Consider the following 25,643-nt stretch of genomic DNA (forward strand, 5'->3'; position numbering starts at 1 on the left):
TAAACATGTCCGTAGATGGGTCCGGTCAAATGCACAAACCACTTTTTTTTTTTTTGTGTGCCGGTGTTATTATTGTTCTCTATAAAATTTTTAAATTTAACTTGTATTAAACAAGATCTTATTTTATGTAATTGAATTAAAAGAGGCTTAGTAATAAAGTACTAAGGTAATAAGAAATGTATTTGTCGTTTTATAAAAGTTTGTTAGATGAAAGTAGAGTTTGTAACTAGTAAATTACAATTCTGCCTTCAGTGACTTGTAAGAAAATAGTATTTGTAACTTAAGAATATTACACTGTCAATTGTATATTATACATGTACACTAAGAGCGTGCCGATAATTAAAAGATAAGAGTTTTTAATACTTAATATTTAAATTTAAGACTTTTGTTTAATTTAAAACCTATAGTTTGCTTTCCATAAGAAATAAATTAAAATTCGTGAGTTTGTAAGACTGTATATGTACAAAGCCATTGCGAATATTTTGTAAAATATTCATATTTATATGCCATAAGTGACAATAAATCTTCATAAATCAAACACTCATAAAACGAATGATAATAATATTAAGTTTCATTACAGTATAAACTCGAGAAAAAGCGGAATTAATAGGAGCAACATTAATAAGTGTATTTATTGAAAAGTTAATGATATATCAGTCAAAATAATCTTCAATATCGATATCGGGATTTAACAAATCTTCGCCATACATACTCAAATCCAATTGGTTAAGTATCAAATTTTCACACATCTCTTCCAAGTCCGTTTCCCCAATGAGCACCGCGCCCTGCATCTTGCCGTCCTGCAGAATAATTTTAACGTACTCCTGATCCTTGGTGATTCGCAAAAGTATCTCGTAATTCCTACCCAACGTCTGCCCGTTGTACAAGCCGAGCAAAACGACTTTGTAGGAGAAGAACTTGGTCACGTGCGTGAAAAGTTCGAAACAGAAATCTTGCAAGAATTCTTCGCTTCTTAAACTCGAGACCATCGACTTCGCGGCGTAACGGCCCATCTGATGTGCCTGCGTCCACAGCCTCATTTGAAACCAGTGTTTCGCCCTCGGCCAGCCGGCGGTGCACACGTCTCCGGCAGCGTAGATATCCTTCCTCGAAGTTTCCAGCTTCCAGTCCACCGACAATCCAGCATCCTCCCCTCTTTCGAGCTCCTCCAACCCGCGTATGTCGGAATTTGGAGTGACGCCTGTCGCCGAGATAACAAGGTCGCACCCGATGACCTTGCCGTTCGTCAGTTGCGCGTAAATTGGCCACTCCTCTGCGGAATCGAACCGTTCTCGCTCGTCAGGGGTGAGCAGTCTCCCTATCTCGCACTCGTACTCAACCTGGACATTTGTGGGCGTGAAACGCGCGCCGCTCATGTCGAAGCTGTTGTGCCAATCCGGACCAAGAGCGGCACCGTTTTTAATCGGCGCGCTATCCGACACAACGTATCTCATTCTTTTGGTTGGCGAATTTTCTTTACCGGGGTTTCCTGACGTAGCGGATTTAGACGAAATCTTGTCCAAAAAGAATTCCGCAGCCCCGGGATCGACGAAGGTCGCGGAAATGTGCTTGTCCTTGATTACCCAGACAATCTCGACGTCCTTGACTTCGTGCACTACCTCGGTGGCGATTCCTCCGTTGCCAACAACCACGACCCTCCTGGCGTCTCTGAGTTTGTGAGAAAATTGTAACACGGATTCCGTGTCACGAATACCTACAACGAATTCGTTGCTTTCGGCTATCAGCTTGGGCTTCGCGCCAGTGCAGAGGCACAGCATTTTGAAGCTCACGACTCTTCCACCGCCGAGTTCCACCAGCTTCTTGACCGTGTCAATTTTAACCGCGCTATCGTGAATAACTCGTAGCATTTTATGCTTCTCGCTCAAGACCGTCGCGCTCTCTTCCTCTACGTCAAAGTGCATTAACGTTCTGCCTAGCGGAACTACATTTGTCACAGCTTTTACCAGGGGACTAGCGGTTATTAGAATTATACTTTCCTCCGGAGCGAGGAAGCTCAACCCTTCGACGCAAGATACTCCGGCTATACCGCCTCCTATTACGACAAACGTAGACTCCATCTTTTCCACATTTTCCTTGAATTCATCCATATTTAATGAAGGGGTATACAGCCGTTTCACGCAGTACGACGATATAAGCAATTAAAGATTAATTGTTTGACGGTTTCCACTCTGAATAATCGTACTGCCTTATAGGAACGTCGTACGTGATTGTCCCGTAATCCTTGGCCCTCATTAACGCAATTACAAGTTCTTTGTGTCTCTTTTGACAGATATTTGTTTTCCTGCAAACATATAAATTACACTGTAAAGTTATATATCGAAAGATATAAATGTTAATGGAGCAGAAATGTGTGTAAAGAACTATTAATAAAAAATGCTTACGAGTAACTCAGGACATTCCCGTTATGTTTGTCGATGAATTGCTCAAGCAGCTTGACGTTTCTATGATCAAATACGAGATATTCGTCTCTACATATGGGACATGGATTTCCAGTGGAAATTTGACCACTTCTCTAATTGATAATTATAAGGCATTATTAAAAATTTATCATATTATCGTATAATATGATAAAACGATAGAATATGCATACGTACTATACAAGTTCTTCGAGTTTTCCTAGGTGGAATGCTCCCTTTAAAATTTCTCCTATAGTGCTTCCATACCGGATGATCCCCATAAGCCTGCTTGTAAGCTGGATTTTGCAATCACGTGATAGTCATAAATTTGTAAAATAAATCTCACAGATAGTCACGTTTTATCAATCATGTTGAAAATTAACGATTTCTTACCATCGCTATTCATGTACTCGATACTAGTCTCTACTGGTATAATTGGTACACGCGCAACCTTGGGAGCTGTCTCTGCAGCTGCACTATCACCTTCAGTTGCATTTCCTTCCTCGGAACAACGCGTGAGCGAAAACGTGATAGCTCTCGCTGGATTAAACTGCAAGCAATTTACATCTATAAAGGCGACTTTGGCCAAACTTTGATTAAACTCAATTGGCGATTAACTCATTGAGCGGAATCTGTACTATTTCATCAATGTAGATGGAACAAGCTTAACTTCTTGTTGCTTAATACATGAAGAAAAAGGTTGGATTATAACAGCAAATTGCATAATTAGAAATCTTGCAGTGAACAATACTGCGATTGGATTAATTGCTGATCAAGTTAATCAGCAATCAATCAAGGAGTTCGAAGCAAAATTCTGAACAGCACAATTTGTCGTGCCTCTGACTTTATCGTCTTAATAATTCTATGATAAAATAATACAGATATCAATTGACAGGTTAATCACCAACTAAATTAACCGAAGAATATTGGTTTACTACACATCGTCGGCTTGAAAAACTCACTTTATGAGTTAAACTCGCTAGCGCCAATGTTCCTGCTCGATGTAACGTGTTCAGAATCGACATGCTCGCGAATATAACTGCGAAAATAAGATATTTATTTAATTAATGCACAATTACGTGTAAAACTTGGAATTACTGTAGAAATCGACGGCGCACGTGTCAGAGACAATAACCTCGAATTTACGATAGCAAATCTCGCAATATTTGCAAAATTGCAAATGATTGCGCCGTAAATCAAATGTATTGAGCATATTGTTATTAATACAGCATTATTAAATAATTTTTAATCGTAAAACAAACGTAATTAATGCGAAAAAGAAGGAAACTGCGTACATGTAGCTCGCTGTCGAAACTATGATTGCACTGTGTAAAATCTGTTCTTCGTAGTTGCACCACGTTGCACTGTATTACGTTTTCTGCACTCAAAACGAAACAGAATGTAATTAATTGTTGGAGAGAAAAAGAAAGATAGATATAAAAAGAGTACAGCTACAGCCTACTGACGCTACTGTCGTATCTACAGACATAAGGGTCTGTTCGTGTTGCCAGTAACTTTTTAGCTCGTTTTTCTGCAATGGATCGTATTTTTCACCACATATTTGTGGGGAAGGACAAGAAGCGTTCATTGGCTACTGCCGGCACTGCCGCAGCCAATGAGCTTTCCTCTCTTAGTCCTCGCGTTAACGCGACGCGACGCCGGGCGCGCCGCGCGCGGACCACAAACAAGCGTGCCATCCTTTCCGGTTGACGTATGCCGATGGAAGTGGAGTCGTTGCAGATATTAAATGGCACATACATTCGCGATTGCCGTGACGTAATTCCCGACTTGACGTTCCTCGTTGGATTGACTAAAATCGCAAACTATTTGTCGTCACGCGAAACGCAACTCGCGAGTCCCGACACGCGTCTGACGTCGCGCCTCATCGCGCTTTCGACCTTGCGCCTGACGCCAATTTGACGCATCCACGCAATGCGCAAGAGCAGGACGTAGCCGGGCGTCGAGCTGATCGTCATGGCATTTCCGCCTTGGTCGTCGGTTAGCAGCAGGTTTTTAGGCAGGCAGTCAGGTGAGGATCGTTACGTAGAAATCGTTTTGGGAATTAGATGACGGCTGAGGCGCGATAATCGGAGAGGTACGCGCGGACGGTAGCGACGACGGACTCTAGACCACGTTCAATTGCAGATGGCAAAGGGTACGGCGGAACGTGAGCGGATCACAAATGAGGGAGTAGCGTAGCCGCGCGGCTCGGATGCGACAGGAGGAGAAGTCCCACGAGAGCAGCTGGCGAGCAGCGGCGGACCGACTGTTCCGACTGTTCATTCTAGTTCAGGGAAATTGCATATTGCGATATGTCCAATTTCCTGCCTATCACCCATCGTGAACATTTAATTTCCGTAAAAAGGATTTAATTTTAATCGAATGTGAGTGCCAAAACTCCTATTCTCCAGCAAATGGAAAGACCGTTAGAAAAAAAAAGAGAAAAAATACGAGAGGGGGCAATGTTTAAGACTCGTTACATTCTATGTCCGTCTCGTCTGGCCTACCGAGATCATCCGATATTCGTCTTACGTACTGAGGTTTGAGTTCCGAGTAATAATCTGTCTCCCGTAATAACGATTTTGTACAAGGACGTTCGACGTGTTTAAGAGACAGCGCTATGGTCTCGAAAAAAAAGAGGTGAATCATGTCGAGACTGTATTGGTGACGTAATCCGCGCATTCGTGAATTTGGGTACACGATCGAGCTAGGTGAGAGGGTTCGAGAAGACTTAACACAAGTGCAATAATTGGATCGGTGTCAAGAGAGAACGTTCGCGACGAGTTTGCCTGCCTGTAAACGAGTGTCGAAAAGAAACGGAAAGTGTCGGAGGGTTTTTTTTTTTCTTCAATTTCATTTCAAATGCAAATCCTCGCGAAACCTTGGACTCGCGACCGACCATCTCTCTCACGGTGTGTTACATAAATAGAATGAATAATAGGAACAATGAGAGAACGTCGGGAAGGGGCGAGCGGCGCGTCACGCGAAGTGACAGATCGCAGAAGCGTAGGTGGCGGCCGTTATTGGCCGGCGCAAGGAGGCGCTCTCGCTTCCGATTGGCTGGCCCCGCGGAACGGGCGGACGGGTGGGGGATATGCGCCGCGGCGGCTGCGCACTGAACGTTCGCGGGTAGTCGAGTGAGAATTACCGTTGCGGAGTAGCCGCACCTCGTTATCCTTGCCCACGTCTTTGAGCATTTTTAACGAGCGGCCGTTGCCGAGTCCCGCTAACGTAGCTATTCTAGAGCGAGAGAGAATGATACAATGGTAATTGCGTAACTGTAAACGTAGTCGAAACGTAGGGAGGGCCAGACGCGAGAATTTTCGTCCCGGGGGGGAATCGCCCCGAACGGCGGAATGTCCGACGTCCCCGTTATGGCGTCGATGATTATCGCGCGGCACGCGGTCGTATCTTCGCAGAGGCGAGCCGACCGAGCTTGATTGGAAATTCCGACGACTTGTACTCGGAAGGAAATTCCCGAGCTGATCGAGGCGACGAGTCGACTCGAGATCCCGCGGTCTTCTTGGTCGGGCGATTACGTGTATCAGCAATATGGCGTGATATGGAGTGCGTCGCTTGTTCGCGCGTCCGCGATCCGTCCGACGCAATTATCATCAAAGCATTTTTACGTTTCGTTGCAGAAGCGCGAGCGTAGGATCCCGCATTCGAGGCCCGGTTCACGTCCGATGTGATGAAAATGCGTTAAAACCTGAACGTCAGCAAAATGGTGAGTATGGCATGAGATTTTTTTTTTCCGCATTCGTATCGTCATAAAGCTCGTGGCGAACTTTCTGGCGAGCGCGTAGCTCGGAAGAGATGGCGCCACCCGGCTCGACGAAGGCCGAAGGATCAATAACCTTTGCCCCACTCTCGACCTCGTATTCCACTTTGCCGTTACGAAACCCCCGCGTATTTACCGACATACGAAGATTATTCAATTTGCCGTTATTACCCGTGGGTGTATAACATGCTATACAAATTATCTGAATAAATAATGATAAATGAATAGACGAAATTGCTTCTATTGTTATCGTATAATATAAAATACGAAAAAGGATTGATTTTATGCATGAATGATTCCTAAAATCTTTACATTTAATAATAAATAAAAGTAATGAAAATTATTCTAAAATCATTCTTATGATTTTCTAAAATCATATCTAAAATCAGAGAAATTTGAAGGATATATTTAAATTTATTGAATTTATATTTAAAAAATATTTTAAAAAATTAAATACGAGAATTTTATTTACTGAAAAATATTCTTTAAATTATGGTCTTAGTATATAAATCAAATATTTTCCAACTATTTGAAATTTATTTTGACCTTTATATTTAAATCAAGTACAGAGAAGTCAGAATATTTAACTGGGGTAATACGGAAATTTAAATACAAAAATACTAACTTTTTGATAGCACTAATATTAATATATTAATATTAATTATTAATGAAATTTATTAATTTCACTAATATTTTTTTAACACATTAATATAATTATATTGAACATAGTTCTACTGTAGTGAATAATTTATATACAAGGTGTCTATTGTGTTTAAAAAATCTGGAATTTTTTTTCTTTTTAAAATTGAATTGTTTGAAGAAATTTTATTCTCTTTTGAGAATTGTATGTCACAAACAGTGACAGCTGATCCAATAGTCAATCAACTAAATTGATGACATATTTTTATAGCGAATTTAAAATAAGTTTATGAGGAATTTTATTGAGTTAGTAAATTTTCTTAAATATTTTTTTCCTTTTATGCTCAATGTTTCAGCAAGTATCAAATAAATAATCTTCAATTTGTTATATCTTCAAGAAATAAAAAACAAATTTTTATTTTATGTATAAAATGCTTTTTTTCTATGCAATATTCTCTATTTCTTGTTAGTATTTTTTATTTTTATGTTTGTGAAGCTTAAACAATTCTTCTTTTTATATAATTCATTATATCCACAAGATATAATATTGAAAACTGATAATCTTATGGAAATTGGATATTGGACAGCCGTCAAAATTTGAATGATTAGCTTATAATAACAATTTTATGATTTATTATTATCTTGGTGATTTTTATAGATATATACATATGTCTACAATGAGTATTTGGTTTTTATTTAAAGCTATATATTTTTATTATTATATATGTATCTGATATGTCATCCATTCATTCATACATGACAATTATGGAAAACAAAATGCAGTTTTGTAATACTATATATGAAATTATATTATAAATATTTATATTTTTTTATGAAACATCTACACAATAATAAATCATGAATTTAATATTGTATTATAGGCTAATTGTTCAGATATTTGTATCGAAACAGTCTAAAATCTCTAAAATATCTATAATTTTTAGTTGTTTCCTCTCTTCATATGACAACAAAAAATGTATCTTTTTATAAATCTAAGAATAAGAAATAGTAAAAATTTACATTTATAAATTTTTACACAAAAATTTAATTTCATACAAAATTTTTTTTAACAAAAAATATCTTTATGGCTGAGAATTTCTTAAGTTTTTCTGCAAGATTTAAATAGATACCTTGTATATTTTATATTTTTAATAATTTTTTTTTTCTGAGTTGAAGCATTTTTTATTCTTGAATGTACCAATAATGTTTTTCTTCTTAAATTGCATTTTCCAGCCACGTATAGATCCTCTATCGTTACTCAAATGCCTTAGCGTTTTATTGGGTCCAACAGGAGGTATTAAGAGTAAAGAAGAAGTTCATCGATTAGCTAATTTAATGACAAAATTTTCAAAGAAGCTTGTTTCAAAATGCATTTATATACAAATATTGAAAACCACTAATACGGACTTGCTTAGTCAGTAAGTACTTAAATAAAATTTAAAATATAATTAAACATATAATATTAACATTTAATTCACATTTTATTCTATTATTTTTTATCTCAATTAAAATAATTAATAATTAAAGTAAAAGAAATTTATTATTGAGCATGTTGAGATACACAAGTATATATAATCGTATGTTTGTGTAAAAGAAAGTATAAACATGCAAGAGAAAATTATAAGAGGCTCAGAACCATTAGACGGTGCTTATTATGTGCCGTTTTTACTGATACGGGCCTGACATCTCAATTTTAATCTAAAACTTATTTAGAATTTTACAATTTGTTTTTTAAAATCTATGTATAATTGTTGAAATTTTTTTGTAGAAGAATAATGATTTAAAAAAGACTAAAAATATAGTTATATAAATATCGTTTGTTATTTACATAAATTATTATTTTAACATTTATGGAATTAATATATCTATTAATTATTATTTTAATATTTATGGAATATTATATTTATTAATATATCTATTTTCATATATCATATATTTTAATATTTATGGAATATTATATTTATTAATATATCTATTTTCATATATCTATTATTCTTTATAATATTGCATTTTTAAACCGTAAAATTAGAATTTGAAGCATATAATTTAAGATAACACGTTATACAATAGCACAAAATAATAAATTATTTTATATTTTATGCTATCTCTTTTGCAGATTTATGAGCGCTGGAGGATGGAATCTCATTCACACGTGGCTCACTGATGGCATTCTTGCCAAGAACTGGGCCCTCATTCAAGAACTCCTCGAACTTCTGCTGCTCTGTCCAGTAGATATCGAACGGTTGAAGAGTAACAATTGTCCAAAGTTGATTAAGGGTTTGTCGAAGGAAGGTAGTCACCAAGGTGTTCGGACATTGGCCAGTCGACTCGTGGAACAATGGCTGAAAATTGTAAAGGGAGAAGCGGCGCCGAACTCGGTGCCAGCTCAAATCATGACGGTTCCAGGGCAGTCAAATGCCACCGTTGGCCAAACCGCCATCATAGCATCACAGCAGCAGCAGCAGCACTCTGCGAACAATCAGCAAGGTGTAGATGCTGTCGAAACTGCAACTGTTCACATGCAGGACTTCAAACTTGCGCAGTCTACCGCGAGTATTTCAATAAATCAGCAAGATCAAGAGAAGCAGCAACAAACACTGCAGGAAAGGTTACAACCGCAAACGGTGCAAGTCGTCGGCAAGGCTCAGCAGGTACAACAGCAAGTAACGCAACAGCAATGTAAAAAGCAGCAATTTGTTGTTTTACCGACGGGTTCGTCACTGCCTGTTTATAAGATCACTATTCGCGATGGCAATCAGGTCCTCGCGAAGGTAGAGACGGACGCTGCAAATATAAGTAACGTCCTGAATGCAACGGGTACGGACAGTGAACACATCCTGAATGTTCAGCAGGAGGTGAGATCGGAAGTGGACGAGTTTGACGAGACGGAAGAAAATAGCAGTGCGACTGGTGGTCGAGACGATGTAATAGATGTTGTACATACAGACGATTCCGGACACGTTCCTAGTGAAGTGAAACAAATTGTAGTTAGTTCTAAAGACAATCAGGATGAAGGTGTTAAAAGTAAAGACTCTAAGGACATTATCAGTAGTGATAGCGGTAAATCTAGTGACAAAGAAAATAGAGATTCTCATAAAAAAGATGATAAAAAGTCAAGTAGTAGTTCCGACAGTAAGAAAAGTAGCGGCCATCATCACAGTTCGTCTTCGTTATCGTCGTCTAAGAGCTCTAAGCATGGCACGAGTTCTAGCGCACATCGCAGCAGCTCCACATCCCATAGATCCAGTAGCCACCGTTCGGGTTCTAGTAGTAGTAGTTCCAAAAACTCCAGCTCCAGCAAAGACAGGTCTTCCAAGGATAAGGACAAACATCACTCCAGCTCATCCAGCAAGCACAGTTCAAATAGGAGTAAATCCGAGCGAGACAAGGAGCGGGAGAAGGAGAAGGAGAAACAGAAGAAGGATCAGGCGGAGAAGGACAAGGCGACACTGGAGAAGGTGCAAGGTCAGGCCTTGAGCTCTAAGATGGGCAAGATACCGAAGAAGCGAACGGAAGATGAGAAGTCGGGCGACGCGAGGAAGTCCTCGACGGAGTCGCGCGACAGCTCGAAGGAGAATAAAGAGAAGACGGATTCGAAGAAGGACGCCGTTGCAGCGAAGCTCATTGCCGAGAAGAAGAACATTTCCATATCCATTGAGAATAGAAAGAATAGCCAGGACTCGGGGATGCGACCGAAGACGGTGAAGACCTTTAATTCGAAATTCAGATCTACGGGCCTAGAGGAAGAAGTAAAACCACCACCACCCAGATCGAAGAAGGCGGCTCCGGTTGTTGACAAGAAGATTCTGCCTCCAAAAATACCTTTGAAGAGACCATCGCCGTTGAGAGACGTTCCACTGGCGGAAAAACGTATGAAGGTATCACTGGATTCACCAACAACCCCACCAAGCGATGAGAAAAAGGGAGGGATTAAGCTGATTCCACCAAAACCTAAACGTAAGTATACTAGTATCCTGTTTCAAACTATATATAAAATTTCTTTATTAATACATGATCTCTATCATAATTTTCTTTTAAAATACTGATACTTTTATCTTAATCTAAATGTAAACATATATTGCTAATGTTCTTAGATAAAGCAGTCTATAAATTAAATTTTTAATATTATGCAGAAATTATTTTTATATTACCTAGAAATTACTCAATATGAGATTAAACTCTTGTTTCATGTGATATTGGAAATATGAAACCTCAGAAAAAAAATTTTTATTGAATTATTAATTTTAAGGAAATTAAACGTAGAAAAAAAATAGTACAAATTATTTACGAAAACAAAAAAATATTTTTTAATAACATCTTATTAAAGTAAGAAAATTTATCAAGAGCATAGAAAATAGTAAAAAAAGTATAGTATACAGAAGTAGAAAATTTAATACATACATATATACTAATTTATTGAAAAAAGAATTTTTATAACACTTGAACACTCATCACAAATTTTGTTTTATTTATAAACTTACAATTTACTAATATATTTTTACATATTTCGTATATCTCTCTTTCATAATTTCGTTTATATATTTAAAACTATCATATTTTTTAACTATATGCATATACTTTGTACCTTTTATTTATATTAACATATATTCTCAATGAAATCGAAGTAAATAATTAAATATATAAGTGTAATTGTATTTGATTCGTAAGATTTTTATATTCTATTCAGAAATGTTATTAGTTTTTAGCAGATGTGTATTATTATTCATTTGCAACAAGGCTTTATATAATGTTTTTCTATATTACACATTATACAGGATTTAAGTTCTATTTTAGTGAAATAATAATGATAAATGAATAAGGACTGCTTAAACTTTGTACATTGGCATGCTGCATTATATATATATATATATATATATATATATATATATATATATACATATATACATATATATGACTTACTAACTCTGTAATATTGAGTTCGCAGGTGGCTGGATTCAGAAGACAAATCGTCACATCTGGTATTTTTATCACAAATATCGACAATTTCTCTCTTTTCTTTTGATGTTACGTCGGACATTTATCTATGTATCTTTAACTTATTACTTCTTTCAGGCATATCTAGCGAAATATTTCTTAATTGTATGTATTCTTTCTTTATTTTCCCCTAAAAAAACCATTAGCGTCTCATAGAAGATATAATAAGCCGTAACGATTTATCCATTGGAGAGAATTAACGACTGTGTTTGTGTGTTACACCTATGACAATAAACATCTGTCATAGAAGAACGAAGACATTCGACCACTGAACTTTTTCGTATATTAAAAATCTTCGATTCAGCAGGTAATCTTCGATAAGCTATTCCTCATAACGTGATTTTTTTTAAATCGATATCCACGCCGAAGAAATATATGTATACATATACACACACAAATATATGTATATATATATATATTTGTGTATGTATATATATACACACACACACACACATTTGATTGTTGGTCAAGTAATTTCCGTCGTTGAACGCAATGGTAAAGAAAAAAAAGTGTATTGTCAGTCATTTACGGATAGCCGTGTTTTAATTTCTGACCTGAGTGAACGCAACGATACTATGAAGCCATCACGCAGGAATAGTTCTAATCTCTTTTACTAGGTAAGGCAACAAAATCTTGTCTATTCATATATATTTTTTCCCTTGTACATGTATACCCTATTTAAATATTTAAATAAATTTATCAGAAATCTAGAAATATTTAACTTAATGGATTTTTACATATATCGTTCGCTGTTAAATGCTTTCAAACCGAAATAATTGTATGTATCGCGAGCCCATCCAGATTTCCATCCTCTCGTTGATTCTTAACGTGCCGAGTGTAACGTAGATATTGCTATAAATTGTTCGATTTCTTTTCTTTTGGGGAAAAATATGTTGACGTCCCTCGAATTAGATTGTTGCGTTTAAATGTAAGTTCTTAATCTTTCTTTTATTTACACAAAAACAGTTCCATTAATCGTCGAATATATACATTGAAATATTTGTTGCGAAATATATACTCGAAATAGGAATATCTGGTTCAAGGCATATAATACGGAGTTATTATTGTCGTAGCTTTTTCACATGTACATGACAAATTTGTGAATTTATTAGAGAGAATTGAAATTTGCGTGGGGCAAGTGAACTCCTTTAATAATAGAGAAAGAGAGAAAGCAAGCAGAGAGAGGAAGGGAGCGAGAGAGAAAGAGAGACATAGCGAAAGGGGGAGAGAAAGAAAGCATGTAAGGAAGGACTGAAAGGCGGTTGAAAGGCTGTGGCTGAGAGAAAGAAGAGAGACTGGAGGAGAAAATATAGTAGAGCAACGTTGAATAATGCGGTGGACCTACGAATTGAAAGTCTTAGCACTGAAAGTGCACGAATTCCGAAGCTGCATATTCGACGTCTTCGAGCAAGAAGGCCTCTCGGACCGGCAGGCCCCCCTTTACAACATCCGACATCGTCGGCATGGCGAAGAGAGTCCTCTTTGCCAATGTCGTGTAACTGTACGAAACTGAGAGAAAGAGATATAACGGTCGTAAAAAAAAAGGGAAAGGAAAAGATATGGACGACGTAGGTCGCGCTCCAAAATTTGCTCAACCGTCTCGATACATCCGAGATTCTCTTTTCACAGTTCATTTGAATTTGATAGAAAATGATGTTGTAAAGAAATTATTCAAACAATCTCACAAAATTTGTCACATGCACACAGAGTGTAATGTTTCTTTTTCGAAATTATTCGCAATGTTTCTTCTCTTTGCAATAAGTCGCTTTGACGGAAAAACGCGTAGCATGTTTACAACGGAAAAAAAATCGTGTAACGCGACTCGCGCTTCAATATCTTTCTCGCGGTTCCGGCGCGGCGTCGATGACGTCGACTGTTGATTTTCGCGCAAATTTTGGTGCGACGATCTCGCTCCTCAGGAAATTGCATAAGAATATTTTTAAAAATTTTTTTTTAAAACTGAAGCGCGTCCGCATCGGGAGAATCAACGGGGTGCTCGGGATTCGCCCCCGCGTGTTGGCAATAAAATTTTTCTCCTCGCATCGCGACGATTTCGGCGTCGCGAGTTCGGACCCCCAGGTTTCGGGGGGTCGGACTCACGCACGACACCGGGAAGTTTGAACGGGAGTCGCGCTTTCGCGTGAGGTGCGTACCGTCATCGTCATCGTCGTCGCCGCCGCCGCAGGTCGACCGATGTTTTTGCGACCGTCACCACGCCGCCGTACGTGGTCCGTGGTCCGTGTGTGTGCTGTCGTCGGCCAGTGTGCGTGTGCACCACGTTACGGAGCCCTACGCCTACTAACCATTCGACGCACATCGACCCGCGCGCCGGACTTGTGATACTCGTTGCGCGGTATCCGCCGCGCCGTGATACTTGCCGAGGATGGAAGAACTATTCCATTCGATCGCGTGCAAATACATAAATAATTCGCCCAGTATATTATTTTTTTTCTCCTGATTTATTGATACGTAATTTATGGCTGTTAACGTGTTTATTATGCAGCCGCGAATCCGTATGAAAGAGCGTGAAAGCGTTTTTCTACGTTTCTCACGCGTGTTTTGTATACATATGTATTTTTATGATGCACGTGGAAAGATATTCTATTTTTAATTTATAACATATAAAACAATCTATCTATTATCTAGATGGCTATAGATGACTTTATTTAATTATCAGCTTTCTCAGCACATTTAAAAATCGTGGAGTTTAACGGATCATATTCAAATCCTGTTTTTTTTTTAAATAATATCGAAAAACAAAAATCGTTTTTTATCAAGCATATATCTTCAAATAATATATTTGAACAGCATTAGGTCTCTGTGTATAACGAATAAAAGTAATATACTTGCACTAAATAATCTTGCAAAACAAAATGTTTGCAGAGTATCTACATCAGATAGAATATTTTTTTATTTCTTTTTTTTCAACATTGACACGTTGTCAGGTTGTAAATTGTTAAGATAATATTTAAAATTAATAAGCAATAAGAGCGACGAGTTCAATTAAATGTATAAATAGGATAGTGTCTCGAATGAAACAGAAATTTATTTCGAAGCTGTAACTCAATTATTTTACTTGTAATCCAAATTATAGATTAAAGTGACACTGCGCTTGTTGCTCTTTTTTTAGAACGCGCATCTGAATTTATTTTTGATAAACGATATTTAATATATGACACGATTAAAAAAGTGTATGCCGGATAGAAAACTTTTGTTGGACTGAACAGAGTAATATTCACCAATATTTAATAACGCATTTATTATTTATACAAATAATTTCAAACACATTCGAATTTTTGGTCTCGATCTCAATTAGCACTATTAGGCAGAAAACTTTTACGTTACATTATTACATTTAAAATTTTAAATTGTTGAGAGGCCTAAATTGCTGAAAGGGGAGCATTTTACTGATCATTGAAAATACATTTATAATATCAAACGAATATAAAATGAATACTGAAAAAATAAGACGGAAATGAATACGAGAACGCTTCTATATTTTTGTATTAATTTAATTAGAGATATGAACGATGAGAATTGTAACGATTTATTTCTATTGTATATATGTATATATTTAAGTTTCACTAGTTTATTTTAGACATGCAATTGGAATCGTTTATATTTTTGTTGTTTGCACGAATATATACGTGCAATTAAGCAGACGTAACTTCAAATGTATTTCTCTATTATTAATGAGATACTATAAATTTAATTTTAACGAATTTCAAGTTTTCCAAGATTGCGAACTTTACGCATCGTTATACAATTTCCAATGTGACGCGATGCGAATGCATTTAAACACCGAGGATGGTGTCACAATTTTGTATACGACCACTATTCGAAAGAAATTATCTGCTTAGAGAACAGATAAATGTTTTTTTTTATTTTTTATCATAGATTTTCTGTGTGAAAATAAAAAAAATATTATACATAAACAACCCTCTTCCTTAATTTTTATGTCAATGCTATCAGTGTATACTGGATAATCTCTAATATCTGAACTGTAACTCCGTTATCCTGTTCATTATTTGAATTTGTGGATATTGGAGTATCTGAATATTCAAAGCTGAATATTGACAGCATTGTATCCTTTAAAATTTTGAAGAACGGTTAGCTTAATGCGAATTCTATTTTGTTTATATGTTGATAAAAAATTCATACGAATTAAGGCTTTTATGTATTATTTATAAGTGAATATAAATGATGATAAATTCGCATGTTTTACTATGTTAAAATACATTTTTAATTATTCTTTATGTTAAATCGCGATTTAAAAAAATGATGAATGAGCAATATTTTGCTTAATCGTGTTGATATAATATTTATGTATTTAATAGCACACATTTTTGGTGCTATGTATATATATAAATTCTGATTTTTACAATTTGTAAAAATCAAGATTTTACTAAAACATTTTTAATTAATTTTGTATTTTCGTAATAGATTTTTATTGTAAAGATATATTATAAAGACAATTGTAATTTATACACAATTGTTATGAATTATTTTCGTCTTTTCGTTTCTAATTTTTTTTATTATGAATACACGTTATCGAAATTGTTATTTCTATTTTGTATAATTTTTATACGATAATAGAATAAATATAAAAACTACTTTTTATTCCATAAAAAATATTCATTTAAAATAATACCTAATATTCTTTTACTTTTCAGCGTCATAATTATAAGGGTTATAGTGATGATTCAAAGAGATCTGTGGACACATACTATGTTTTTTATATATAAATCGTGTCGATTTGCATGGTTTTAATTTGCCTTATGAACTACAAAAATTCATTATAAAACTTCAAATATTTATCACATGTTAGAAAATTATTGATTCATATTCGATATAACGAAGATTTTTGTTCACATATAATTGACATATTTATTCTTGTGCTTTCCTTGTGCTTTCTTCTATTATTGTAATATTGCATGCAACATAAAATTTAATCTTGAATATATTTTATCCAGTTTAATAAACTAAAATTAATTAGAAAAAATTATTTAGAGAAACACGTTACTTCTTCTCTGAAATATTAAAATATTACATGTTGAGAAAAAGATAGTTTAATAACAAAGTTTAAGAGCTCTGAATGAATGTAGTTGATAATATATAATCATATCGGATGCGTAATTACTTTTTCTTAAAAATCCTTATATTCTGATTTATACTTATGTTGCATTCTATTCTGTACGGCTTGTATATCTATAAACGAGAAATAACATCATTATTGTCTAATTTGTTTCCTAATTATTTTTGTATTATTTATATAACTAATACATGTTATTTATATACTAATATTCATTCAATATAAGAAACCCTTTTAAAAATATACTAGTTTAAAATTTTTTACAGGACCTTCTATTATCTTTTCTTACAGGATATTTGTAACAAAATTGAAGACAAGTTCTTTTTGGCAAATAAACTATCGTTAAATTCCATGGAAGAAAGTTCGCCAGCATGAAAGGACTGATGTTTTACTTGCAGATATCAAAAAATAAAAAAATCTTTCTTATTTTTTCAGATACCGAATACTATTAAAGCAACGAGTTGTCATGATTTTACTATCGGCATATTTTTACATAACAAGTCACACTCATTTAAGAAACAATGACATAAGATTACAGTTTGAAAATACATTTAATAATTATACAGGTATTTCCTGATATTTAGGCATAAATTTTATAAGTAAATTCAACAACTAGCTTATTATAAAGAGAAAAATAGCTTATTATAATATTCTTGAAGTGTTAGATCAAAATTATCGAAACGTAAGAATTATTTAATGACAAGAACAATCGGAATTGGGATTTCGGAAATGGGATAGAAATTATAACGTATAAAATCAGTCATGAAAGACTGATCACTTGTTTTGTCATCCTCACGCGAAGAATTTCTTTGTGGAAATTGTGTTTGCGAAATTATGCCTACGTTAGGAAAAACGCTGTATATTTATACATTTCGTATCGCTGCTTTTCAGAATTGTTTCAAGCAGAATTTTCAGGACGTACTCCAGCTCTATTATTCCTTTTAGAAAATTTTTAAATCTTGAAGATTTATTATTCTATTTTGATGTCGTATACATTACAGGAATTCTCATGTTAACGTTTCTCCATTGCTTTCAGTTTCAGATGCCAAAACAGCCAAGTTAAAATTAAATTTTGTAAAATGTTTTGTTTAAAGATTTACTGATAGAAAAGCTGCTTCGATTATTCGGCCGTTTTTCTCGTCGTGCGCACTGCAGAGATTCTCTACTAATGTTTCTCCATTGCTTTCAATTTCAGATGCCAAAACAGCCAAGTTGTCGAGACTAAATTTTGCAAGACGTTAGCTAAAAGTTTATTGACAGAAAAGCTGCAAATTCGATTATTCGGCTATTGTTTTTTCGTCATTTACAGATAAATTCTCAAATTTTTTAAAACAAATTTTTTTTTAAATTTTCAGCGATGATGCTGCAAGAGAGCGACATGTTCATGGATGCTCTTACTGCGTCTACCAAAAGCAAGGAGCCGAGGAAGCGTAAGCGGAGAGCTTCTATCACGAAGGACGGGACCACGGAAGCTAAAAAGCAGGAAATCGCTAACGCCGACAATCAACGCGAGAGCACACCACCACCTACTTCGCCCTCGAATGCCGAAGAGAAATCGCCGGTTGCTCTCAAACCCAATTTCAAGGTAAATATCCTGCACATAGGATTGAATATAATTACAAAATTAATTAATTACGAATAAACGATTTACGAAATCTTATTTTTTTACAGTTCTATCAAGACACGCTGGAAATAGAAGAAGACAAAGATCAAAGAGAAAAAGAAAGTGGCGAGGAGGAATCGAGGAAGGATAAAGATCAGATACTGGATGAGGAGAAAGATAATAGAGACGATGATGAAATTGGAAGTAACAGTAAGTATTTTATCAACTTATTGAGTAGAGAAAAAATACCATTAAAAAATTACACTTCAAAAAACCATAATATTACGTTCGCCTTTATATCATTTATATAATGCATTAATATTTTTTGTACATTAAAAATGAATATGTTATTAATATAATACATTTTATTACAAATATTTTATAATTAATATATTTTATCATAAATGCATAAACATTAATTACGATACGTAACATTATAAATATTTCGATCGTGAAATTAATTAATTAAAAAATAAAATTAATTTTGTCTAAACAAATAATTAATATATATTTATTTTTATCGCAGCACCGACGCCCGAGGACGATGTGGAAGATATCAAAGATGTAGATTCACCAGAAGATTCGTCTTCGATAATTTCGGATTCGGCGAAAAAGGATGGATCCTATCCCGAAATACGATATGTGGACGGACTTAAAAGCGTTCTGCTACTTCAGAAACGTAAAGGGCCGAAAAAGGTTTTGAAGTGGAAGGCAGATTTAGAATCTATACGTTACTTCGAATTGGACGAAACGGAAAGAGTTAATGTGACAAAGACGTTTACTGATATGAAGCAGATGGAGAAGCAAAACGAGAGGGAGGCATTCCAAATGGCCAGAAAATTAAGTATGTACACGCAAAATAACAATATAATTCTTTTAGCTACAGTTACATTATGAAGTATCTATTTTTTGTATAAAGTACAATCATATGTATACTTGAAGATTATTTTGCAGTTATTTGTTTAAATTATTTTCATTGCATGCATGACATATATATATATATATATATGGAATGAATATATTATATATATATACAAAATATAATTTATATAATGTATAAAATGCTTTTTTGTATTATTAGATAGTGAAGATGTAATGGAGGAGAAAACGAGATGGAAACCTTTAACTCCGATTGATCTACCGCCTCCGTTAGTGGAGCCTGGCAAGGACAGCAAGGAAAAGGATATCCAATATGCTCGCGAGAAGGGCATTCTCCAAGCTCTTTACTTTAATCGAAGCATGTACGTAATAATTCCGTTATTTTAATTACATTTTGTGATAAAGAGATGATATATTTTTATTTAGAATATTTATTTAATATAAAATATAAAAATGGTGAATTTTATGTAGGAGAGAAAAATATTGACACATATATCTCTATATTAACATTTTTACTAAAAACTTTTTATGCGAAATATATCATACTCAAATTTTCAGTTGGTCAGTTGAAAGATTTCAATTTTTATCATTTTTGTATTATAGGATTCCAGACTCTGCGGCTGAACCCGATGAAGAGCGGCACGTAATGACTGACCCTAAAATAATACCGTTAGAAGATCTCACAGGTAATAAAGAGAGCGAAAAGGACTTCACAGCGATACCGTGGCCGGAACCTAAGCCACAGCCTCCGCAGCCATCGACTGTAACGACGTTCCACTATCCGACGACGTATCCGCACAACCAGCAAGGGATGATGACAGCTATGGGACCCCAATCGACAATGGGCCCCATGCCGCAAATACCCCAGCAGATGATGGCTCCCACGCACATGGCTCCCATGTCTCAGGAGATGGCAGGGCCGATACCGGCCACCGGCGGTGGTGGTTGGAGAACGGGCGACGGTAAAGTCCTCGTGCCGGACGTCAGTATGAATCCGATGGCAAACATGTCGGGTGGTTTCAATCAGGGGATGGAGGGTGGTCCCATGGTACCACCGGGAATGATGGGACCACCCCCCATGTACCCCAATCAAGAGGGCTATGGCATGATGTGCCCGGATGACATGGGATACAATAACTTCCAAGGTCCGCCCGGGCCGATGTACGGTCCTGGGCCTAACTTTCCGGGTCCGAGGGGCGCCCATATGCACAACAGAGGTAGAGGTGGTCCCGGCTGGGGATACCGCGGGCCTGTCAGAGGCGGTTGGAGAGGTGTCGGCGGTGGATGGCGAGGAAGTGGAAAACAGCCACCGGTATGTAGACAGTTTTCGAAAAACGGTTATTGCCGAGTCGGTGACAAATGCCAATATCTTCATCCCGGTGTAAACTGTCCGCCGTTTTAAAAAAAAAAGTGGGAAGTGGCCGGAACAGTGATACCGACAATTAAATTGGATAGTGATTTAATGTACTGATTGAGTGATATCGAAAAATATCTTAAATTGGAGGTACCCAAAAAGTGACGAAGGAGAAGAAGAAGGGACTTACTTTGCGGCGTTTTAATGATATATGTATGGTACCGATGTTTTTCAATCTGGGATTCTGGGGTCATATCGACGAGAATTGACTTGGAAAGCAGATTGAAGTGTGCCCACCAACATATAAAACACCCAAAGTGAAAAAAGTCGTAATATCACATTCATTGTGCAATTTTTTTTACGCATTTTGCATGACTACATGAGTAATATTTCTATCTGATAATACTCGATGAGTTCAACAAGTTCTTCAACAAGTTATATGTAAATATGATGACGTTTTTAATGAATGCAGTATAAAGTTGTCACAGCATTCGATATGGTCGATCATACTCGCAAAATTGTAAAATTTAATTGTAACGATACCAAATTCATATCGGCTGCTGGACAGCAAGATTATTTCCAAATGGCTCAATTTGGGAAGATTACTAACATAATCTTCTTTTTGGTTCCTTCAAATCATATATATCTTTGTAATTATACGATGCATTTGAGTATAAGATTTCCCCCTCCCCCTTTTTTTCATCTTCCTTTACATATATATTTACTATTATATGAGGCCATTACCGAGATTATGGTTATTTAATACATTTTTGAAGTGCGATTCAAAAAAATTGCAGATAAAGATAAATCGATCGAATTATATTAAAGTGACAGCTGAAGTGTTCTATACACATACACATTCTTGAAATGTTATTGAGAATTATGCTGTACATTGTCACTGCTTCGTACGTAAAATAATAGAATTCTGAGAGGCAACTAATATCCTATAGTGAAATTCCTAATAGAAAAGGAATTTCAATACGACAAGCTCATACTTTTGAGCATGGTGCTGCGTCCTGCTAGAAGCGAAAGTCTAACAAGAAAAAAAAAGATGCAAACAAGTTCATACTTTTTTTATCGTAATATTAATAATTTTTATGTGTAGATTCCTTGTAAATATGTTTGCATAATATATACATAAGTAGATTATTCTCTATATAATAAGACTGTTAGATTTAGTTCTGTAATAATGAGGAGACCGGAGCGGTAAAATATTTAATGGGAAACATATGTACACACGTCCTAATTAAAGTAGAATAATCGGTCGGAATATTGCTCCAACTAATTTCCCCAAGTTTGATGTACAAAATCATGTAACGATTCTTTGTAACTTATAACCGTCGTGGTAATGCAAATTTTTTACCGTGTAAGATGGTGGATTACACCTTTTTGTATATGATTGATCGTTATGTTTGTATATATAAACAATGTTGTATAAGCGTTGCTTGAAAATACACCAGTCATAATTATTTTTTAAAATCGCCCAATAATTTTGTGAGTTAATAAAATATCCTTTATTATATATAATATAGCATTATAATATCACTAAAACAGTAAAGGTATTTTGTACTAAAGTTCGTGTTGCGTCTATTTCGTTTACTCTATTAAATTCATTCAGTTTAACAAAGTGATCCGTAACATATATTTCAATGTAAGCATAAAGAGATAATTACATTATCTTATATTCGAAGATAAAAGAGATTGTAGGAAAATCTCCGAAGACACTCGATTATAATTCAATTGCACGATGTACATACAAAGTAGCGTGTGAAGTTTTATAAAGATTGGACATAAATAAAAGTTCTTCAGAGTCACACGCACATACGCACACACATACACAGAGTAAGATGTACATACAAAAGAGAGATCTCTCTGTAAACATGAGTAACAAAATTCGTTAAATTTAAATTCTATTTAAATTGCTGAGGCGGAGGTCCGAAGATACTGCCGCTCTGCTTACTCGCGGTTCTGGATGGCGCGAAGCCAAGCATTTTCTGGATGTTCTAGAAACGAGACGATGGCAAAAGAGAATTTTTTTTTCCTGGGCTTACGATCGAGACACGGATCGGAGGACTCTCACTTACCTGCCTGATACTCATGGTGCACAATATGTACAGGAATATGAACGAGCACTCCGTGTAATCATCGCCCGGCAGATTTCGGTGCGACAAGCCCTGTATCCAGCTGATCGGGACGAACGGCAGTCTGGCGACCACTCGCCCGTCGAATATGTTGTTGAACATGCTCAAGAGCGCCGTGAACGCGAACCCGATCGCGAACATCGACTTCATCTTCACGAGGGACAGGTCCCGATTGTTGTTCTTCAACCTCTCCTCCTCCCGTTCGATCTTCTTCTTCTGCTGCCTGTCCAACGAGTCGCCGTGTGCCTCTTTCCTTTTCTCCACTGAAAGATGAAAGGCGCGTTAATACAAGCCTCGCACTGTGCACAACGGGGACGTCTCGGGGCGAAAGCACTCACGCTTCTTGCTCTGCTTCTCGACCTCGGCCTTCAGCTTTTGATACTTCTCAGTTCTGTAGACCATCAACCACGTCAACCCTAAAACAATACGATGTAAAGCAGCTCGTATATGTACATCGAAGCGGATAAACGTGAATGCACGTGGAATCGAAATAAATAATCGTTTCACCTGTCCTCATATTCCTCATCCACGTTTATTGATACACTAGTGCTCTTACCTTCGCCCAGCAACGCCGTGCATATGCTGATAAATAAAATCAGGATAGTGTCTGCCCACATGTTTGCGAGTTTTTTCTACTTCACACCTCGTACAGCTCGACGCGATCACTCCGCATAATAAAGAATTCCGATCGACAATCAACCGGAGAGATTCCCTCTCGATAAGCCGTATTTTTACTACTAGAATCGACGAGTAAACACGAGGCTAAGCGTATCAAAATCGCGAAACGATGTATCAGCGCTATCAGCAGGTAGGTTGAAACGTGGTCTCTCTTTCGACGAGTTCCGAAACGCATCGCAACGCATCGGTTATTGTGCTCAATAAAGCTCATTGGTTGGCGCTTCTGCACATTTTCTTCTCGCTTATCGGAAATACATTTTATGATAATCTATATAAATAAATACACAATATGTATTGTGAAAAATATGCTCTTGTGACTTCAGTGCACATAATAAAACAAATTATGACTACAAAATATATATATCTGATTCCGCTAATATAATAATAGATCCAGTAGCTAAGAACTTTTGAATATAAATAAATAAATACACAACAAATTATGTATTGTATTGCATGTTAGATAGACTTGTCTTTCAATTTCATTTTCTGCATCTATTTCTCTATTGTTGTCATGTATAAAATTCGAGCACTCATTTATTTTCGAGAAGCGCAAGGAACGTTAAGAATGTCTAAAGAAAATGTTAAATCGCATATTATTCATATTTTTATTCTGAACGTTTGAACTAATACATCGTCCATTTACTTACGGCGTGAGTCACATGTTGATATTTTTCATCTCATTAATTTGAGGATGTATAAATGTACGTATATAAATAAAATCGAATCTTTTCTACCTCATATAGCAAGATCAAACGTCGCACTGGTCGAAACTTTTCCATTTTTTTTTATCGTATGTACAATTCTATACAAAGAACGTCATATCTTTTATATTGTGAAAAATATGCTCTTGTGACTTCAGTGCATGTAATAAAGAAAATTATGACTATAAGATATATATGTATAACTGATTCCGCTAGTACAATCGATCTAGTAGCTAAGAAATTTTGAATGTAACAATCGCTATTCGTCATTAAAGTGTTGATACTCGATAGATTAAATAAGTACTTCATATATCACCTATATTAATGAGAAAATATGCATGAACAAGTGTGTGCTTTGCACGTCTAAATAAATATTTTATGTATGTATCACCTATATCGATGACGCGGTACGCATAGACAAACAATTATAAATTAGGGAAAATCTCCGTGTGCTAATTCAAGTTCTTGAATCTGTTTCTTGTATATCCGTGTCGCTAAATTAATACATCCTTCGCCAATGATGCACGAGGTGTTCACCGGCACGCCGCACCAGTCTCCGTGTGTTATCCAAGTTCTCGAGAGTCCTTGTATCCGCGTGTCGCTAAGTCAATACATCCTTTGCCGATGATGCATAAAGTGTTTACCGGCGTGCCGCTCCAATCTCTCGTTTCTCTCGTTGTTACGACGATCCCAGTGATGGTTGCGCCTGTCGTGATTTTGATTTTGATTCTGACCGCGCGACCAGTCGTGCCTGCGCGGCTTGTTGTGCCAAGGGTCCACGATCGGCGGCTTCCTCGCCTCCCGCGTCTTCATCTTCATGAAATCGGCGTCGTTCTCGGTGTAGCGGTCCCCGAACTCCTCCTCGCATTCCTCTACGAATTTCGTTTGCTCGCTCGTCAAAGTGTTGTCCGTCATGTTTAACGAATCTGCGGTTTGCATGCGGAACAACACGATGATTAACATAAGATTAAAATAATTAATGAGGATTTTGTAAATACGGGGAAAATGTCGTAGTCGTAGGAGGGAACTTACAGCCAGAAGCATTTCACGCTATCGCTCGGTTTATTATTCCCCACTGGCTCCTTATTACTCGCTGCAAATCGCTGAATACTCTTCGCTCGAGATGCAAGGTGAAGGTTATGTTCTTTAAACAGACTCATCAGTGGTTCTGCGTTCCAAAATTCACTGACATTCCATTAATCTATAATTTACGTCGCGTGCACTATAGTCACTATAGATTTAGCCCTGGTAAATCTGGTAATCATTTGCAACACGGCCAGAGAGTATGTTTCTGTGCTCGAAATGAAATATTATAGGAAAAAAAAAGAAATATATGAAAATATTATTAAATATTAATGTTGCA

The 25,643-nt window shown here is 36.2% G+C and overlaps 5 protein-coding genes and 1 long non-coding RNA gene across 12 annotated transcripts; 1 reads left to right on the forward strand and 5 right to left on the reverse strand.

Annotated features, from left to right (window-relative positions):
* Window positions 1-603: 603 nt before the first annotated feature.
* Window positions 604-2,124, reverse strand: LOC105452655 (pyridine nucleotide-disulfide oxidoreductase domain-containing protein 1). Its single transcript, XM_011693957.1, has one exon. It carries the CDS (start codon window positions 2,106-2,108, stop codon window positions 654-656), a length of 1,455 nt encoding a protein of 484 aa, XP_011692259.1. The 5' UTR covers window positions 2,109-2,124; the 3' UTR covers window positions 604-653.
* Window positions 2,089-3,797, reverse strand: LOC105452653 (28S ribosomal protein S18b, mitochondrial). Of its 2 annotated transcripts, none has more exons than XM_011693955.1 (6): window positions 3,713-3,797; window positions 3,380-3,456; window positions 2,811-2,967; window positions 2,616-2,713; window positions 2,403-2,533; window positions 2,089-2,302 (listed from the first exon to the last, which is right to left on the reverse strand). In XM_011693955.1, exons 2-6 carry the CDS (start codon window positions 3,440-3,442, stop codon window positions 2,167-2,169), a joined length of 585 nt encoding a protein of 194 aa, XP_011692257.1. In that variant the 5' UTR covers window positions 3,443-3,456; window positions 3,713-3,797; the 3' UTR covers window positions 2,089-2,166. The 2 variants fall into 2 exon arrangements, with proteins under 2 accessions (XP_011692257.1, XP_011692258.1); XM_011693956.1 differs by lacking the exon at window positions 3,713-3,797 and adding an exon at window positions 3,553-3,701.
* Window positions 3,798-4,103: 306 nt separating this feature from the next.
* On the forward strand, window positions 4,104-22,239 carry LOC105452657 (serine/threonine-protein phosphatase 1 regulatory subunit 10). Of its 6 annotated transcripts, none has more exons than XM_011693958.1 (10): window positions 4,107-4,446; window positions 4,563-4,801; window positions 6,059-6,144; window positions 8,071-8,255; window positions 8,954-10,794; window positions 18,280-18,509; window positions 18,596-18,737; window positions 19,054-19,371; window positions 19,609-19,768; window positions 20,010-22,239. In XM_011693958.1, exons 3-10 carry the CDS (start codon window positions 6,142-6,144, stop codon window positions 20,806-20,808), a joined length of 3,678 nt encoding a protein of 1,225 aa, XP_011692260.1. In that variant the 5' UTR covers window positions 4,107-4,446; window positions 4,563-4,801; window positions 6,059-6,141; the 3' UTR covers window positions 20,809-22,239. The 6 variants fall into 6 exon arrangements, with proteins under 6 accessions (XP_011692266.1, XP_011692260.1, XP_011692265.1 ...); XM_011693961.1 differs by lacking the exon at window positions 4,107-4,446 and adding an exon at window positions 4,453-4,512; XM_011693964.1 differs by lacking the exon at window positions 8,071-8,255 and having other exon boundaries at window positions 4,104-4,446.
* Window positions 16,824-18,266, reverse strand: LOC105452656. The gene is made up of 3 exons (XR_974765.1): window positions 18,025-18,266; window positions 16,973-17,040; window positions 16,824-16,862 (listed from the first exon to the last, which is right to left on the reverse strand). It is a non-coding gene; the product is annotated as an uncharacterized LOC105452656 (long non-coding RNA).
* Window positions 22,240-22,330: 91 nt separating the features above from the next.
* Window positions 22,331-23,713, reverse strand: LOC105452658 (transmembrane and coiled-coil domain-containing protein 1). The gene is made up of 4 exons (XM_011693965.1): window positions 23,458-23,713; window positions 23,240-23,317; window positions 22,845-23,164; window positions 22,331-22,763 (listed from the first exon to the last, which is right to left on the reverse strand). The coding sequence occupies exons 1-4, from the start codon at window positions 23,516-23,518 to the stop codon at window positions 22,671-22,673; spliced, it is 552 nt and encodes a 183-aa protein (XP_011692267.1). The 5' UTR covers window positions 23,519-23,713; the 3' UTR covers window positions 22,331-22,670.
* Window positions 23,714-24,165: 452 nt separating this feature from the next.
* LOC105452659 (RNMT-activating mini protein) lies at window positions 24,166-25,487 on the reverse strand. The gene is made up of 2 exons (XM_011693966.1): window positions 25,313-25,487; window positions 24,166-25,206 (listed from the first exon to the last, which is right to left on the reverse strand). The coding sequence occupies exon 2, from the start codon at window positions 25,193-25,195 to the stop codon at window positions 24,887-24,889; it is 309 nt and encodes a 102-aa protein (XP_011692268.1). The 5' UTR covers window positions 25,196-25,206; window positions 25,313-25,487; the 3' UTR covers window positions 24,166-24,886.
* Window positions 25,488-25,643: the final 156 nt, after the last annotated feature.

The sequence above is a fragment of the Wasmannia auropunctata genome, unplaced genomic scaffold (assembly GCF_000956235.1).
Source record: "Wasmannia auropunctata unplaced genomic scaffold, wasmannia.A_1.0 LD336026.1, whole genome shotgun sequence".
In the NCBI taxonomy this organism is placed as follows: domain Eukaryota; kingdom Metazoa; phylum Arthropoda; class Insecta; order Hymenoptera; family Formicidae; genus Wasmannia; species Wasmannia auropunctata.